The sequence below is a fragment of the Macaca nemestrina genome, chromosome 18 (genome assembly GCF_043159975.1).
Source record: "Macaca nemestrina isolate mMacNem1 chromosome 18, mMacNem.hap1, whole genome shotgun sequence".
Lineage (NCBI taxonomy): Eukaryota > Metazoa > Chordata > Mammalia > Primates > Cercopithecidae > Macaca > Macaca nemestrina.
The window spans coordinates 55,506,092-55,523,822 of NC_092142.1; the positions used below are offsets into that span (position 1 = coordinate 55,506,092).

General features: G+C 41.0%; 1 protein-coding gene across 2 annotated transcripts in view; it reads left to right on the top strand.

Annotated features, from left to right (window-relative positions):
* LOC105494111 (2-oxoglutarate and iron dependent oxygenase domain containing 1) overlaps positions 1–17,731 on the top strand; it is a 26,765-nt gene continuing 9,034 nt past the window's right edge. The window contains exons 1-8 of one of the 2 annotated variants that reach the window (XM_071084563.1): positions 1–231; positions 1,739–1,884; positions 7,385–7,431; positions 11,684–11,784; positions 15,281–15,397; positions 16,017–16,108; positions 16,307–16,435; positions 17,376–17,489. In XM_071084563.1, the coding sequence (XP_070940664.1) occupies positions 78–231; positions 1,739–1,884; positions 7,385–7,431; positions 11,684–11,784; positions 15,281–15,397; positions 16,017–16,108; positions 16,307–16,435; positions 17,376–17,489 (900 nt within the window). In that variant the 5' untranslated portion in view covers positions 1–77. Of the gene's footprint in view, positions 232–820; positions 1,014–1,738; positions 1,885–7,384; positions 7,432–11,683; positions 11,785–15,280; positions 15,398–16,016; positions 16,109–16,306; positions 16,436–17,375; positions 17,490–17,731 lie in introns of those variants that run through there. The other variant, XM_071084564.1, reaches the window with a different exon arrangement.

Consider the following 17,731-nt stretch of genomic DNA (forward strand, 5'->3'; position numbering starts at 1 on the left):
GGCATGCCGGGAATTGTAGTCCCCTCAGGAAAGTAGCGTCTTGATCAGTGTGGCGTGGTTCTGTACCTTGGGAGGAGATGAATGGGAAGCGGCCAGCGGAGCCTGGTCCAGCCCGGGTGGGAAAAAAGGGAAAGAAGGAGGTGATGGCGGAGTTTTCGGACGCTGTTATGGAAGAAACCTTGAAAAAGCAGGTGGCTGAGGCCTGGAGCCGCAGGACGCCGTTCAGTCACGGTAACCGGGTGCTCTCAGGGAGGGGCCGCCACGCAGGGGTCTGGGGACCTCTGAAAAAGCCCTGGGACTCGCGCGCAGCCCTGGGTAGCGGGGCCGCCAGGGAAGACGCTCTTGGAGGACTTTGACCACCTTGTATCCTCCTGCCTCGGCTGCTGCTCCCTTTCACTCCAAATTCGGTTTGAATTTAGAAATGTGAGAAAAGGGAGAAATGGAGGCCGGAGAGTTTTGGGAAGCAGAGGGTATGCAAATGATAGTTGCATTCTGGAGTCACAGATTACTGAGTTAGAATCCTCTCCCCTGATTGCGCGTCGCCGGGCAATGGAATTAACCTTATTGAACTTCAGTTGCTTCCTAAGTAAAATGGGATAGTTCATAGTATTTACGTCAGAAAGTCTGTGAATGGGAGCAATACACTAATGCTTGCAAGCTTCAGTAAATGTTTCCCTAAGTAAGGCCCAATACACATCTGGACAAATACGGGAGTAGCTGATGTCATTTCTCCTGCAAGGGCGTTGCTCGGCTGTCCCAGGAGAGTCTAGCCAGGGCATTTGTGGCGAGCTGCCAGCTCGGCTCCCTAGTGTACTCGTCTCTACGCGCCTGTAGTTTGACTCCATGTTGTATGAAAATAAACGCGCGTTGACCAAGGAAAGGAGCCTACGTTGAACGATTCCAGCCTCAGTTTTAAATATCACCTTACGTGTTCAGAGCTCTGCTTCATGCGCCAGGCATCCCCTTCTAGAGTTTGCCGTAATTTCTCTTTCGTTGTCAAGTGCTTTGAAGAGGTGAGTCCTGGGTAGGCTGGATGCCTATAGAAAACGATGGCGTAGTGTTAAAGTGCAGGCTCTGTTCTCTCAGTTTCTACATCTGTAGGATGGAGAGAGTGATAATGTCTCCCTCAGAGCTGTTGAAAAGATTAAATGAGATAATGGGCCTGGGACATGGTAGGTGGTGCTGATGATTACAGAATGGGGATCTAGCCAGCTGGAAGCAGTGGGTAAATGTTGGGGTAGAAATCAAGGAATTAGAGGCGGTTATGCCTGAATTGACCTGAATTTTTTTTTTTTTTTTTTTAAGTACAGTAGGTAGTAAATGCCTCTGACAATAACTTAGGAAAAGAAAAAGCAGGGAAACTGTTGGCCAGTATTGCTACTCTCATTTAACATGCTACCCAAAGTTTGAGGGAAATGAATTAAGAATCTAAAATACATTCAATTCAATATGTAATCATTGAAACACATTTTTAAAAAAGAGTAGGAACCTTGATTTAGTGACATCACCCATCACTCATCTCAAGGACTGTGTTGTAACCATAGTATATTTAAAAAGTAGTATTTCATGGGTAAAGAAGAAAGGTCAGAGCTTATGATATTTTCCCCAAATCTTAGACTTTAAGTATTAGGTTCCCCAAAATTCATGACCATCCCCTTTCGTATTAGCGGTGCTGTGTTACTTGGGGGTCAAAAATACAAAAGGAAAAAAGCCATAGATAATATTTTCCTTCCAACAGAAGTCATTGTCATGGACATGGACCCTTTTCTTCACTGCGTGATCCCAAACTTCATCCAAAGCCAAGACTTCTTGGAAGGGCTTCAGAAGGAACTGATGAACTTGGACTTCCATGAGAAGTATAATGATTTATATAAGTTCCAGCAGGTATTTATTCCCCTGCCACATTAACTCTTCCAGCTCAGAAATTCACTGTCTCTGAAATCATTCAATACCTTTTGCCTTGAGGTTTTAGGATGGGTTTGCCTTGAAGGGTCCTTGCATTGACATTGTTAAGAGCATGCCTTCATTTAACCAAGCTTACTGAATGTTAACTATGTGTTAAGTGCTGTAATTATTATATGGAAGCCTTAGACAGTGCCTGTCCTGTAAGACTTCAAAATCTAGTGTTTTAAGAGCAGGCTCTGTACTCTCAAAGACTTCTCAGTTTCCTCATCTGCAGCATGGGGAAAGTGATAATGTCTTCCCCAGGTACACAGATTTCTATGGGTCTCATGGCCTTGCCTCCTCTTGGATGTCTAGTAAGTGTCTGACTCTTGAGTCCAAAACTAAACTCCTGGTCTTCTCTAAATTTGCTCCACCTGCAGTTTCCCCATCACAGTTAATAGCAACTTGATCTTTCCAGTTGCTCAGGCCAGAAGTGATAATAGGGGTGAAGGTGATGGTGATAGAGATAGTGAAGAAACAAATTAAGCCGATGAGTGAATATGTATAAACAAAGGGATTAAGTACATGTGGGTAAGTGGTATGATGATGAAGAGAGTTGTACGTTGGGAGACAATTGCCATTTAAGATTTTGAGTTCGGGCTGGGTGCAGTGGTGCATGCCTGTAATCCCAGAACTTTTGAGAGGCCAAGGCGGGTAGATCACCTGAGGTCAGGAGTTCGAGACCAGGCTGGCCAACATGGTGAAACCCTGTCTCTACTAAAAATACAAAAATTTTCTGGGTGTGGTGGCACACACCTTTAATCCCAGCTACTTGGGAGGCTGAGGCAGGAGAATTGCTTGAACCCGGGAGGTGGAGGTTGTAGTGAGCCGAGATCACATCATTGCACTCCAGCCTAGGCAACAAGAGCAAAATTCCATCTTGAAATAAAATAAACTTTTGAGTTCATGTTTTTGTTTCAGGTGGCTTGCTATATTACAGTATGGTCTACATTGCAGTAGGGCAAAGAGTTAATATTCTTTTTTTTTTTTTTTTTTTTTGGTGGACAGTTTAATTGGGCAGAAAAGACGATCTCTTTTTTGTTTTTTTTTTAAGGTTGGTTTTTCTACCCTGGAAGACACAGCCTAGTCTAGGTATAGAAATACAGGTCATTGGTTTCCCCAGTTTGGGGGTATATCTTTCAGTGCATGGAGGATGTCACTCTTAGAAATCCTTTGTAAACCTCAGGGACATCTGTGCTTCAAGTTGGGAAAAAAAAGAAAAAAAAAGACAAATGAAAAGGTGAAGATTTTTTTTTTTTTTTTTTTTTTTTGCATTTTCCCATTTTATTTTATCTGGGATAAGAGAGTAAGTAACGAATTTCTCTCTCTTATTCTTCTATGCTAGAGCTGATTGGTCAGATGGATATATCCTGACCTTCCCCAGATCTTTCTGTCTTTGGGCCTTATACACATGACTGAATTAACCAGGATAAATACATGAAAGATATGACTCTTAATAATTCAGAAAGCTGAAAACTAAACTGTTTTCCATGGTAAGGTTGCACAAAACCAGAGTTGCCTGCTATCGTAATTATCACACACTTGGCCTCTTGTTGATTTAGGGCCATATGCATCTGATTACTAAAATTGAAACATCAAAATAGTTTTTACTTAATGCAATTTGGAAGATTAAAAATACTGGAAGAGGGCCCAGTACAGTGACTCACGCCTGTAATCCCAGCACTTTGGGAGGCCGAGGCAGGTGGATCACCTGAGGTTGGGAGTTCGAGACCAGCCTAACCAACATGAAGAAACCCCATCTCTACTAAAAATACAAAAAATACAGGGTGTGGTGGCACGCACCTGTAATCCCAGCTACTCAGGAGGCTGAGGCAGGAGAATCGCTTGAACCCGGGCGGTGGAGGTTGCAGTGAGCTGAGATCGCGCCACTGCACTCCAGCCTGGGTGACAAAGTGAGACTCCACCTCCAAAAAAAAAAAAAAAGAAACAAAAATTGGAAGATAAAAGGCAAAATAATAAAAAGAGCCTTGGGTGATTGAAAAAAAAAAGGAGCTGCCATTACTTTGGATCCACATGGAAGTTTGGTGAAACTACTATGAATAATTTTTACTGTTAATCTCTGTTAGACAGGAACTCTTCACCCTGACAGTAGATGTAAAACCTGGTTTCATTCTCCTTCCCCTTTAATCCTCATCCATGCCCTTTTCTTTGCTTGTGGTATGAATTGACTTGATAATTGGGTCTCTGACATCTTCCAACTCCCACAACCAACTCTGTCATTAGGAGTTGCCCAATATTCTGTATTTTTTAAAGCAAGCATTATTGAGTGCATAATTTATGCCATGCTAAGTGCTTTATATTTATTCATTAAATCCTCAAAACAATCCCATTACTATACCTGTTTCACAGTTGAGGAAACTACATTAGTTTTTCTTTTTCTCTGGATCATTCCCTTCAACATAACAAAAAGAAAAAAAGCTGTTAGTTCTTATCATAAGAAAAAACAAAGTTCTTGACCTAATTTTCCCTTCTGCTACCACCCAATTGCTGTGCTTCTCTTGACAGCAGAATTTCTTGTAAGAGTTGTCTGCACTGTGTCCAATTCCTCTCCTGTCAGTCTCTGGTAAGCCCATTTTAATCAGGCTTTTGCTTGTACTACTGCACTGAAACTACACTTGTCAAGGTCACCCATAACCTCCATGTTACTAAATCCGATAATCAGTTTTCAGTTCTTCCTTGGCTCATCAGCAGCATTTGACCTACTATATCACTGTTCTTCCTGGAGACATTTTTTTCACTTTACTTTCAAGTTACCATGCTCTCTTGGTTTCTCTTCTTCCTCAGTGGCCATTTCTTGTTAGCTTCCTTTGCTAGGTTTTCCTCTTCCACCTGACTTCTTAATGATAGAGTACTCTGCATCCTAATGCTTGGCCTCCTTCCCTAGGTACACAGATTTCTGTGGGTCTCATGGCTTTGCCTCCTCTTCGATATCTAATGAGTTTCTGACACTTAAGTTCAAAACTAAACTTCTGGTCTTCTCCCTCTAAATCTGCTCCACCTGCAGTTTTCCCCATCACAGTTAATAGCAGCTTGATCTTTCTGGGGGCTCAGGCCAAAAAGGAGGTCATGCTTGATTCCTCTCTCACCTTATATCCAGTCCATCATGAAACTCTGCTATCTCCACCTTCAAAATACAGGCAATGGCCACATGACATTTTCTGTCAACAACAGATACAATAGTGGTCCCATAAAGTAACACCTATTTTTACTGTACCTTTTCTATATTTAGATATGTTTAAATACACAAATACTTCCTATTGTATTGCCTGTGGTATTCAGTAGAGTAACATGCCAGGTTGTTTGTAGCCTGGAAACAATAGGCTATACCATATAGCCTAGGTGTATAGTAAGTTCTACCATCTAGATTTATGTAAATGCACTCTATGATGTTGGAACAACGGCGAAATCACCTCACAACAAATTTCTTAGAGTGTAAATGACATGCCACTGTATATCCAGAGAAGCCCACTTCTTACTACTTTCACTGCCAAAGGCCAACACCAGGCTCAAGCTCTCTGTGTCTCCCAGGGATTATTCTATTAGTGTATCAACCATTTTCCCTTCTACTGTTGCCTGCTTAGACAGTCGCTGAAGTCATTGTATTTTTTTAAAATGTAAATGGGCCCAAGATAATTAAAAATGTGTTCCCATAAAAACTTGTACACAAATGTTCATAGCAGCTTTATAATTGCCAAAAAGTGGAAACAATTTAAGTAATGAATAAACAAAATGTGGCATACCCATAGAATGGAATACAACTCAGCCATTAAAAAGAATGACGTACTGATACTACCACAACATGGATGAACCTTGAAAACATTAGGTTAAGTGGAAGAAGTCAGATGCAGAAGGCTATGTATTATATGATTCCATTTATGTGTAATGTCCAGAATAGGTAAGTGGTTGCCAGGAGCTGAGGGGAGGAGAGAAGAAGGAATGACTACCTAAATGGGCACAAGGGTTTCTTTTTGGAGTGCTAAAAAGTTCTGAAATTAGGAAGTGCTGATGATTGCCCAACATTGTGAATATACTAAAATCCAGTGAATTATACACTTTCAAGAAATTGAAATTATGTGGATAATTATGTGTTAGGCAGATATTATCTTTAAAATTGTTATTTCTCAAAAACTCCAATGACTCTGGTTTTTTTGTTTTTTTTTTTCTTTGCTTCAGGAATCATCAGGTGAAGCCTCTCATTTCTTTTCTTTTTTTTGTTTTTGAGGCGGAGTCTCGCTTTGTCGCCTAGGCTGCAGTGCAGTGGCCGATCTCAGCGCACTGCAAGCTCCGCCTCCCGGGTTTACACCATTCTCCTGCCTCAGCCTCCCGAGTAGCTGGGACTTCAGGCGCCCGCCACCTCGCCCGGCTAGCTTTTTGTATTTTTTAGTAGAGACGGGGTTTCACCGTGTTAGCCAGGATGGTCTCGATCTCCTGACCTCGTGATCCGCCCGTCTCGGCCTCCCAAAGTGCTGAGATTACAGGCTTGAGCCACCGCGCCCGGCTGCCTCTCATTTCTTTAAGTCAAAGCCAAAGTACTTAAAATGGCTTTAAGTCCCTTATTACTCTTTTTTTTTTTTTTTTTTGGACGGAGTTTTGCTCTTGTTGCCCAGGCTGGAGTGCAATGGCGAGATCTCGGCTCACTGCAACTTCCGCCTCCAGGTTAAAATGATTCTCCTGCCTCAACCTCCTGAGTAGCTGGGATTACAGGCATGCGCCACTATGCCCAGCTAATTTTTGTATTTTTAGTAGGGACGGGGTTTCACCCTGTTGGTCGGGCTGGTCTCAAAGTCCTGACCCACCCACCTTGGCCTCCCAAAGTCCTGGGATTACAGGTGTGAGCCACGGCACCTAGCCCCACTATTGCCTTTTTGGCCTCATCTACTACTGCCCTCCCTCTCCCTCTCTGCTCTTGCAATAGCTTGAATAGGCCAGGCATGCTTCATGCTCAGGGCCTTGAATGCTTTGTGCCTTGATATTCCCTTGCCACACTTTCCAGCCTCCTTCAAGTCTTTGTTTCACCTCCCTGAAGTCTACCTTGGCCAACCTATTTATAATTGCAAACCACTCTCCAGGCTGAGCACTCCCCATTCTTCTTTCCCTGGGTTTCTTTTTTTCCCTTATGCACTTCTCACCATCTTTATACTAATCTGCTTTTTGTGTCTGTTGTCTATCTCCCTCAACAGGTGTAGAAAGTAGACTATAAAAACTTAAGTATTTGTTTAATGAATAAACCCAGAGGGTAATAACTTCGCAAGTCACAGACCCATCCAATGGAGGGGCCCTGTATTAAACCTAAGCAGCCTGGCTTCAGCGTCGGGGCTCTTAATGACAATGCTAGGACCAGAACACTCACTAAACAGCTCTCCTTTGTGTGTCTCTTATGTGAAGGAAATCCCTTTTTTTCTCTCTTTTCATGATCAAGTCTGATGATTTGAAGAAGAGAAGAGAGCCTCACATCTCTGCTTTAAGGTAAACAATCATATTTGTTGGGTACTAAATATGTGCCAGGCAGAGTAGTAAGTGCTTTAAATGTTACAATATTGTGTATGTCATATAATTCTTGTTGACATTGTTAACCCACTTTGTAGAGGAGGAAGGAGACCAAGAAATTGAGTTTACATAGCTTAAAATTAAGGGAGCTAGCATACAAACCTAAGTCCGTCTGATTCCAAGACCCAAGTTCTGAGTGATAAAATGCTCAATCTTGTTGGTAATCAAGGAAACAGAAGTTAACACTGGAGATACCATTTTTCACACGTTAGGTTGGTAAGTATTAAAAATAAAAACTCTAGTGTTGACAGATATAGATAGATACCTTTATACACTGCTGCAGTCTTTCTTAGAAGATGGTTTTATTTATTTTTTTATTTTTTATTTTTGAGACGGAGTCTCGCTCTGTCGCCCAGGCTGGAGTGCAGTGGCCGGATCTCAGCTCACTGCAAGCTCCGCCTCCCGGGTTTATGCCATTCTCCTGCCTCAGCCTCCCGAGCAGCTGGGACTACAGGCGCCCGCCACCTCGCCCAGCTAGTTTTTTTTTTTTTTTAGTAGCGATGGGGTTTCACCGTGTTAGCCAGGATGGTCTCGATCTCCTGACCTCGTGATCCACCTGTCTCAGCCTCCCAAAGTGCTGGGATTACAGGCTTGAGCCACCGCGCCCGGCCAGAAGATGGTTTTAAAAGATGTATCAGAACCCTTACAAGTATGCATATCTTTTTGTAGAATAATTTCACTTATAAGAATTTATCCTGAGGGCCGGGTGCGGTGTCTCCCGCCTGTAATCCCAGCACTCTGGGAGGCCGAGGTGGGTAGATCACCTGAGGTCGGGAGTTCGAGACCAGCCTGACCAACATGGAGAAACCCCATCTCTACTAAAAACAAAATTAGCTGGGTATGGTGGCACACGCCTGTAATCCCAGCTACTCGGGAGGCTGAGGCAGGAGAATTGCTTGAACCCAGGAGGCAGAGGTTGGGCTGAGCCGAGATCAAGCCATTGCACTCCAGCCTGGGCAACAACAGCGAGACTCCATCTCAAAAAAAAAAAAAAAAAAAAAGGAGTTATCCTGAGAAAATAAGGATATGCTCAAAGATTCCATACAAGATTATTTATTGTAATATTGTTTATAATATTGAAAAATTATATACAAATTTTATGGCCCATGGAGATTTAAACATAATAGTACAAAACATAAAGTGGAAACTCTACAACCATTAAATATGATACATACGAGTTTTGACACACGAATGTGGTAGTTATCTATTTTCTCAATTCTAAGAAACTTTTAACATTTTAACACCTCTGGGATCTAGTGTCTCACACAATCACTTTTGTGTCCTACTTTAATTGACAGCATTTTTTTTCTTAGTAATATATAAAATAACGATACTTAACACATTTTTGTCAAGAGAAAAAAAATAATACACACAATTTGATGCTTTGTTGTTTTTTCTGACCAGTGGATTCACATCACACGATCTTATTTTAAAAAGAGATACACACACCTACATTTGGGTGTCTGTGTGTACAAAGTAAAAGATTTGGAAAAATAGAGTATTTAACTCTTGCTAGTAGGAATACAGATTTTTTTAACAGTTTTTTGCTTACATGGGATTTTTTCCTAGTTTCTATAATAAGTATATGTTGCTTTGTAATAGCTGTTTTTCATCTATATGATACAAATTATTCTCATTATATATTTTTTCTCTGCAATACTTCCATGTATTATAGGCAGCTTGCACAGTTTATTCTAAATCCTGAAGTATTGCTTGTGTGTTAACTGTAACACATTATGTTTCATGTTTACTTAGATTTTTTTCCCCCTAAAGAAAGATTATCATGCATTAAGGCGTTATCTCCTTAGTTCACAACACCCCTCTGCTAAGCATTTCATGTGGGACTGAGTTACATTCCACACCGAAGGCTTACAGCCAGATGGTGAGCAAGCTGCAACTCCTTAATCATTACAGAGAGCTGATCTTTTTATTTCCCACTTGGGTTCTGTGAGTTCCTTCATGAATACAATTAACAATTGCTAACAATGACAGAAAATAAGCCCGACCTTGTGACACTTTCATAGAATGAGTAGAAGAGCTTTTTCTGGAATTTGTGAAAGCTGATGTTACCAGTAAAGGATTTAAGACTATTAGTTGCTTAAAGTATCACGACTTGAAGAAATACTTCTCACTCACATTATCTGAAGCCTGGTTCAGCAGTTTGCTATCCTGACCCATTTTATATGATTTGCAACTCTGCCTTTAAAAGTTATATGGACTGACTGAGCACAATTATTTTATGGAATGTTCTTTAAGCTTGTTCACAGCTGATAATGGAATTTTTTGGTTTGAGTAGTATATAATACAAAAAGGTATTTCATAATGAAACCTTAGAGATCAACCTGGAGATTTGATATTTAGTTATAAACAGGACAGTTCTATTTTATGGGAATTTCAGTTATGTGCATTTGGAGTAGGATGATCCAAAAAAATATTAAGTATCTTTGTAAGCGTAATTTGAACTAATGTAAATCTTTTAAAAATGTTTTTAATTCCTCAAGGTTAGTAATAATTCATAATTTCAAAGTTGATTGGTTGAGTGAGTTATAAATTGTGTTAAGAGATTTCTACATGGAGAGCCAGTTTAGCTGGTAAATGGAAGCGTTCACCATTTTCTATTGGTATCCTGTTAGCATCAGAACTTCTATGAAAAATTATACTCATTATTATGCATTTAATTCAACACTCATCATTATTGCCATTTAAAGTTGTTTTAATCTTCTAAAACAGTGCCACCCAAGTGTTCATTAAATGGTGGTACCAGTATTAGTGCTTGTGATTTATAATAAATGTATATTTGGTCTTGGTCTCTATTCCTGGCACAGACCTCTCTGACCTTCTGCAAGGGAAGAGGGGTTGGAGGTTGAGTCAATCACCAATAGCCAGTCACCTAATCAATGATTCCTTTGTAATGAAGCCTCCATCAAAAACCCTAACCAAAGGAGTTCAGGATTGCTGAACCCATGGAAGTGCTGGGAGGGTGGTGTACCTGGGGAGGACATGGTGTGGAAACTCCACACCCCTTCCGCATACCTCACCCTATACGTCCCTTCTGTCTGACTGTTTCTCAGTTGTATGTATCCTTTTATAATAAACTGGTAATCTAGTAAACAAACTTATTCTGAGTTCTGTGAGCTATTCTAGCAAATTATCAAACCTAAGGAGGCAGTAATGTGAACCTCCAGTTTATAACTGTTTGGTTAGAAGCATATGGGTCACAACTTGAACTTGTAATCAGTATCTGAAGTGGGGTTGGGGGAGGGGGCACACTGGGGGCAGTCTCATGGGACTAAGCCCTTAACCTTTATTAACCCCTGGTAGAAAGTGTCAGAATTTAATTGAATTTTAAGACACTCAGCTGGTGTCAGAGAATTGGACAGTGTAGGGGGATAAGCCCACACATTTGGCATTGGAAGTGAAGTGTGTAAAGAAAAACAGTTGAGGCCAGGTGCAGTGGTTCACGCCTGTAATCCCAGCACTTTCGGAGGCAGAGCCATGCGGATCACTTGAGGTCAGGAGTTGGAGACCAGCCTGGCCAACATGGGCAAAACCCCATCTCTACTAAAAATATAAAAATTAGCCAAGCGTGGTGGTGCACGCCTGTAGTCCCAGCTACTCGGGAGACTGAGGCAGGAAAATCGCTTGAACCCAGGAGGCAGAGGTTGCAATGAGCCGAGATCATACCACTGTACCCCAACCTGGGCAACAGAGCAGGACTCTATCTCAAAAAAAAAAAAGAAGAAGAAAGAAAAGAAAATATAAACAGTTGAGCTTTCCATTTTAGTGCTGAAAAACTTGTCTGAAAACCAGTAACTTGGACTAGAACATTGGTGTGATGGGTTGTTATGACAAAGGCCAAACTGCTGCCTTGATAGGGCATACTTTAAATTTAGGAGAAAGAAAATACTGAGAAAACATGAACCATTAGAACAAAAACTAACAAAAACAATGTAGATAGAGATTTACATTTATTTTTCTGGGAACATTAGACTTAAACTATGCAAATTTGAACTGAGAAACATTTCTCAGAATGTCTCAGATGTGATCTGAGAATGGATCTCTTGAATACAATGTGATCTCCAGGAAAGAAAAGTTGTGGCCTAGATCCAAATCGTTGTGGCCTAGATCCCACACTGTGGCATAACAAATTATCTTTTGTTTACATTTCTAGGAAAATTCTGTTTGAAGATTTCCGGTCCTGGCTTTCTGATATTTCTAAAATTGACCTGGAATCAACCATTGACATGTCCTGTGCTAAATATGAATTCACCGGTAAGGAAGATAAAGACCTGGTGTCTATAAGATTTAAAGGCTTTAATTCAACATGAATGGAGAGATGGTATCTGTGCACCAAAACATTCAACTGAATGTCCCTGCAAAGCATCCGGATCTTCCTGATAAAGACCCAGTTCATAGACAGAAATACCTACCTTATTGGAAGGCATAAGCAGTGGTTGTCTTTCAGAATATGATGAAAGCTACTGACCATATTTTCAGCAAAATCCCCATGACATACATACACACCAACTGTACATAAAATATCAAGAAATTCAGAGTGATATATAAACTCTATTCTTAGACTTCCTAAGGAACAACCATCTCCTTCAATGCTATTTTCCCTTCTCTTTTTTATTTTGAAGGCAATAAGTGAAAGCATTCTTAAAGGAAAAAAAAAATCAATATTGTAGGTATATAGTGTAAAACCATGATAGCCTTCTTCACCTTCTCCCTGCTCCCTCTTCTCTTCAGAGGTACCCATTGTCACCAGTTTGGGGTGCATCCTTCCATTTCCCTTTCTGAGCATATAAATTTTTTTTTTTTTTTTTGGATACAAGCTTGGTTTTTCACCCAGAAGGAAAAGGTTTTTTTCTTTTTTAAATTTTACTAAATAAAATAATCATTTGAGTGTGCTCTCATACACTGTCCTGGAAGTATAGATGGCTCACAACTTTTAGAGGATGACTTGGTGATACATAGGATCATAGGATATCTTCATTTACTGCCATGTTTTCTTTTTTGTTTTGTTTTTTGTTTTTTTCGTTTGTTGGTTTGTTTTGAGACAGAGTCTCCCTCTGTCACCCAGGCTGAAGTACAGTGGCACGATCTCAGCCCACTGCATCCTCCACCTCCCGGGTTCAAGTGATTCTCCTGCCTCAGCCTCCTACGTAGCTGGGATTACAGGCATATGCCACAACGCCTGGCTAATTTTTGTATTTTTAGTAGAGATGGGAGTTCTACCAGTTGACTAGGCTGGTCTTGAACTCCTGACCTCAAGTGATCCACCTGCCTTGCCCTCCCAAAGTACTGGGATTACATGTGTGAGCCACCATACCCAGCCAGTATCTTTTTTTTTTTTTTTTTACTTTGAAGTAATTTCAGACTTGCAGAAAAGTGGCAAGCATAGTACAAATAATTTATTTTTTCCTGTTTTACTTGAGAGTAAGTTGTTGGCATGATGTTCTATGACCCCTGAATACTTCAGTAATTTCTACAAGGACATTCTCCTACATGATAATCATAAACCATCAGAATCAGGAAATTAATGTTGATGCCTTATTCAACATCAATGGATTATCTAATCCCCAGGCTCCATGCAGGCTTCATTATTTGGTCCTTTATAGCAAAAAGACCCAGTCCAGGATTGCATGTTGCATTTAGTTATAATATTGTCTCTCCAGCGTCCCTCAATCTAGAACAGCCCTTCCATCTTTCCTGGACTTTCATGATCTTTATGCTTTAGAAGACTTACAGATGAGTTATTTTGGAAAACTTTCCTCGGTTTGGGATTGTCTGGTGTTTTCTCATGATTAGATTCAGGCCATATGTTTTTGGCAGGATTACACAATTGATACTGTGTTCTCACTGTATCAGGTGGTGTATGGTTTCAGTGTGTCACATGATTAGTGATATTAACTGTGATCACTTGATTAACGTGGTGGCTGACATCAGGTTTTTCCACTGTTCTTTTTCTCTATCGGTATGTATTTTGTGGGGAGATACTTTAAGATTATGTAAATATCCCATTTCTCATCAAATTTTGATTTGCTTATTTTAGCATTCTCTGATGTTTCTTGCTAAATTATTACCATGAAGGTTGCCAGATGGTGATTTTATAACAATAATTTCTCTACATTTATTGTCATTCCACTCTAGAGAAGACATTTTTCCTGATATATTTATTCATTCATTTGTTTATATTGGTATGGATTTATGGATTGCTATTTGTGTAATGAGCATGTTATCAGTTACTGTCATTATATTGATGCTCATACTGTCCCTGATTTATCAAGGAGAACCCCTTCAAACTGACTTCTGTGTCCTTTTGCTATGTCCCCATCATTCTTTTTTTTTTTTTCCTTACTTTCTGCAAAACAAGATTTTCCATGCCAAGGTCCTAGAATGACCTGGAGTTGGCCATTCTTCCAAAGAATCCTGGTTCTTTTTAGTGAAGAATGATACTTAACAATCAAGATCTGGACTCTTAAGTGTCTTTGCTATTAGGGTGTCACTGCTCCCAGACCCTTTCAGTGTGAAGAAGTGGTGAATATCTGTATGCATGTACATACACACATGGATGCACACACATACATTTACATTTGGAGTGTATTTCTTTTTTTTTTTTTTTTTAGACTGGGTCTCGCTCTGTTGCCCAGGCTGGAATACAGTGGTGTGATCTTGGCTCACTGCAACCTCTGCCTCCCGGGTTCAAGCGATTCTCCTACCTCAGCCTCCTGAGTAGCTGGGATTGCAGGCATGTACTACCATGCCCTGCTAATTTTTGTATTTTTAGTAGAGATGGGGTTTTGCCATGTTGGCCAGGCTGGTCTCCAACCCCTGACCTCAGATGATCCACCTGCCTTGGCCTCCCAAAGTGCTGGGATCACAGGCGTGAGCCACCAGCATGCCCGGCCTATATTTCTATATACAGATATATAAACCTATAGATATAGGAAACTGAATTCACGTCGATTCTTCAAGTTCCAATTGAACACCACAGGATTCATTCTAGATTTCTGCATTTCCATATTTGTAACTCCATTCTTGAGCAGTGAAAAACCTGGCTCCCATTATCTTCAATGTATTTATTCATTTATTGCAACAATTCCTCCACGTGTAATTGGTTGCAGTTCACCATAGCCTTCCCTCCCTCTCAGCCTGCACAGATGCCTATCTTGCTAGCCCCACGACATGGCTTTTAGAAGTTTCCCTCATGAAATTAATGGGAACAAGTGCAAAAGATCCATGTACAATAATGTTCATTAAATTAGTCTTTATAATAGCTAAGAAACAGAAACAACTTAATTAACAATAGGAAATCTATTAAAGGGGGGAAGGAGGTAAGTTCATAATCCATATAGTGGAATAACTACAGCCATTAAAAGTGATGCCAAGTGTGTATATTGACAGGGAAAGATACTTGCCATGTAATTTAAAAAGCAGGCCACAGATAGCCACTGCTGGATGCTACTCTTTTAAAAAAGTAAATACATATATGCAGGAAAAATACTGGAAGATTATATGTAAAAATATTGTTCATGGTTATATCTGGATCTATCTAATTATGTGCTCTTTAGAGTTTTTAGAATTTTCTGTATTGACTTATTTGTTTACTTATAAAAGAGGAGAATTGTCATTTTAAAGCTGGAAGACCTTTAAAGCTGGAGCGGACATTACAGTTGAATGTCAGATGGACTGATATTAAATGCAGAGTCAGGTGTCAGCTGGTCACTGTCTGCAGGGATCTAAGGTGTGCATTAAACTATTGCAGATGCCCTGCTGTGCCATGATGATGAGCTGGAAGGGCGCCGGATCGCCTTCATCCTATACCTGGTTCCTCCCTGGGACAGGAGCCTGGGTGGTACCCTGGACCTGTACAGCATTGATGGTAAGATAAGTATAAGTGCATGCACTTCACCACCAGTGGCCACTTCTGAGTTAAAGCTGAGTTGATTCAGTATCATGTTCTTATCTACAATGTCTGTACTCCTCAAAGGAAGTGGAAGCTATTTATTATAGTGACTACCTCAAGGGGAATAAATGCCAGCCCTGACAACCACCTCTTTAAGTTAGATTTGAAAATGACTCCAGAGATCAATTAGAATCCATTTAAGATGAGAAACAGTCAGACTGAGCTTCTGAATACTGATTGTGGAAGGGTAGAGTACATACAAAGCTGCCTGTGGCTATGAATCTGCCAGGACCAGTCCATTTGACAGAAAGTCAAGGTTTTTTTGAATGTCTAGCACCAGAAGTTGACTCCAGGAAACTTTGAGAACTTATTCCAGTCCTTCTCAATAATAGATGGATGGTGTAGTAAGAACAGATGCCACGTAGTCAGACTTGCAAGTATGAGTGAAACAGATGGAAAGGGCAGTATTTCAGGGTCTGAAGGGCACATCAAGATGCCCTCAGAAGTTTGGAAATTGTCAAGAGTAAAATGAGGCAGCCTGGAGGTGGTTAATGGTAATGAACCACATTTATGGATGTGTTCTCTCCCGGTGCAGAACACTTTCAGCCGAAGCAGATTGTCAAGTCTCTTATCCCTTCGTGGAACAAACTGATTTTCTTTGAAGTATCTCCTGTGTCCTTTCACCAGGTAAAGATTGTAAGCCACAAATAGAGTACCAAGGATTATGCTTTTTAATCACCCATTATCCAAACATGACAGCTTCCTGTTAGACTTGTTATCCAATGTTGTTTTAATGCTTAACATGGAGGACCCTGAAATTAATGTGCATTGGCAGTAATCCCCCTTATTCTTCGTGTTGATGTGCTCCTGGGCTTGTCCTTTCAGGTGTCTGAAGTCCTGTCTGAAGAAAAGTCACGTTTGTCTATAAGTGGCTGGTTTCATGGTCCATCGTTGACTAGGCCTCCCAACTACTTTGAACCCCCCATACCTCGGAGCCCTCATATCCCACAGGATGTAAGAAGAATTGCTGATATCCTTACCTTAGGAGTTATAGCATATCATTTGTTTCTCCGATTTTAAAATTAGCTGTTCCTTTTAATGAAACTGTACCTTGAGCTTGCCCCGTCCCTTTCCACTTCTCTTTTTTTCTTCCTTTTTTTTTTTTTTTTTTTTTGAGACAGAGTCTTGCTCCATTGCCCAGGCTGGAGTACAGTGGTGCGATCTTGGCTCACTATAACCTCCACCTCCTAGGTTCAAGCGATTCTCCTGCCTCAACCTCCTGAGTAGCTGGGATTACAGGCGCCCACCACCATGCCTGGCTAATTTTCGTATTTTTAGTAGAAACAGGGTTTCACCATGTTGGCTGGGCTGATCTCGAACTCCTGACCTCAAATGATCCACCCATCTTGGGCTCCCAACGTGCTGGGATTACAGGTGTGAGCCACCGCACCGGGCCTCCACTTTTCTTAAGTAAACTTTTGATAGTGTCTTTCTTTTTTTTTTTTTTTTTTTTTTTTGAGACGGAGTCTTGCTCAGTCACCCAGGCTGGAGTGCAGTGGCCGGATCTCAGCTCACTGCAAGCTCCTCCTCTTGGGTACAAGCCATTCTCCTGCCTCAGCCTCCCGAGTAGCTGGGACTACAGGTACCCGCCACTTCGCCCGGCTAGTTTTTTGTATTTTTTAGTAGAGACGGGATTTCACCGTGTTAGCCGGGATGGTCTCGATCTCCTGACCTCGTGATCCGCCCGTCTCGGCCTCCCAAAGTGCTGGGATTCCAGGCTTGAGCCACCGCGCCCGGCCTGATAGTGTCTTTCTCAAGCAGAGTTTTCCAGTACTTTAATAGGAGAAACTTATGAAGTGAGGATTTGCATGTATTTTATTAGTGTGAAATGATGTAAGAGCAAAAGCAATAGGAATTATTAACTCACATTTTGCATCTGCTGCCTCTTCATAAGCATGAGATTTTGTATGATTGGATCAACCCTACTTATCTGGACATGGATTACCAAGTTCAAATTCAAGAAGAGTTTGAAGAAAGTTCTGAAATTCTCCTGAAGGAGTTTCTTAAGGTAGGTAGGCTTAGCGTATGTTGTTCTGAATATTTTGTTTGGCATGCAGTTTTGCTTCCTGAATGGGTGCATAGGCATCACTGGGGAGTTTTTGTTTTGTTCCTGATTAGAATGTTTATGTCATTCCCGTCTTCAAATGAAATACAGAAATGATGATAACACTAACAGTATCAGCGGTGTGCTTAGTGGGTTAAGAATCCCTTGGGTAGGCCGGGCGCGGTGGCTCACTCCTGTAATCCCAG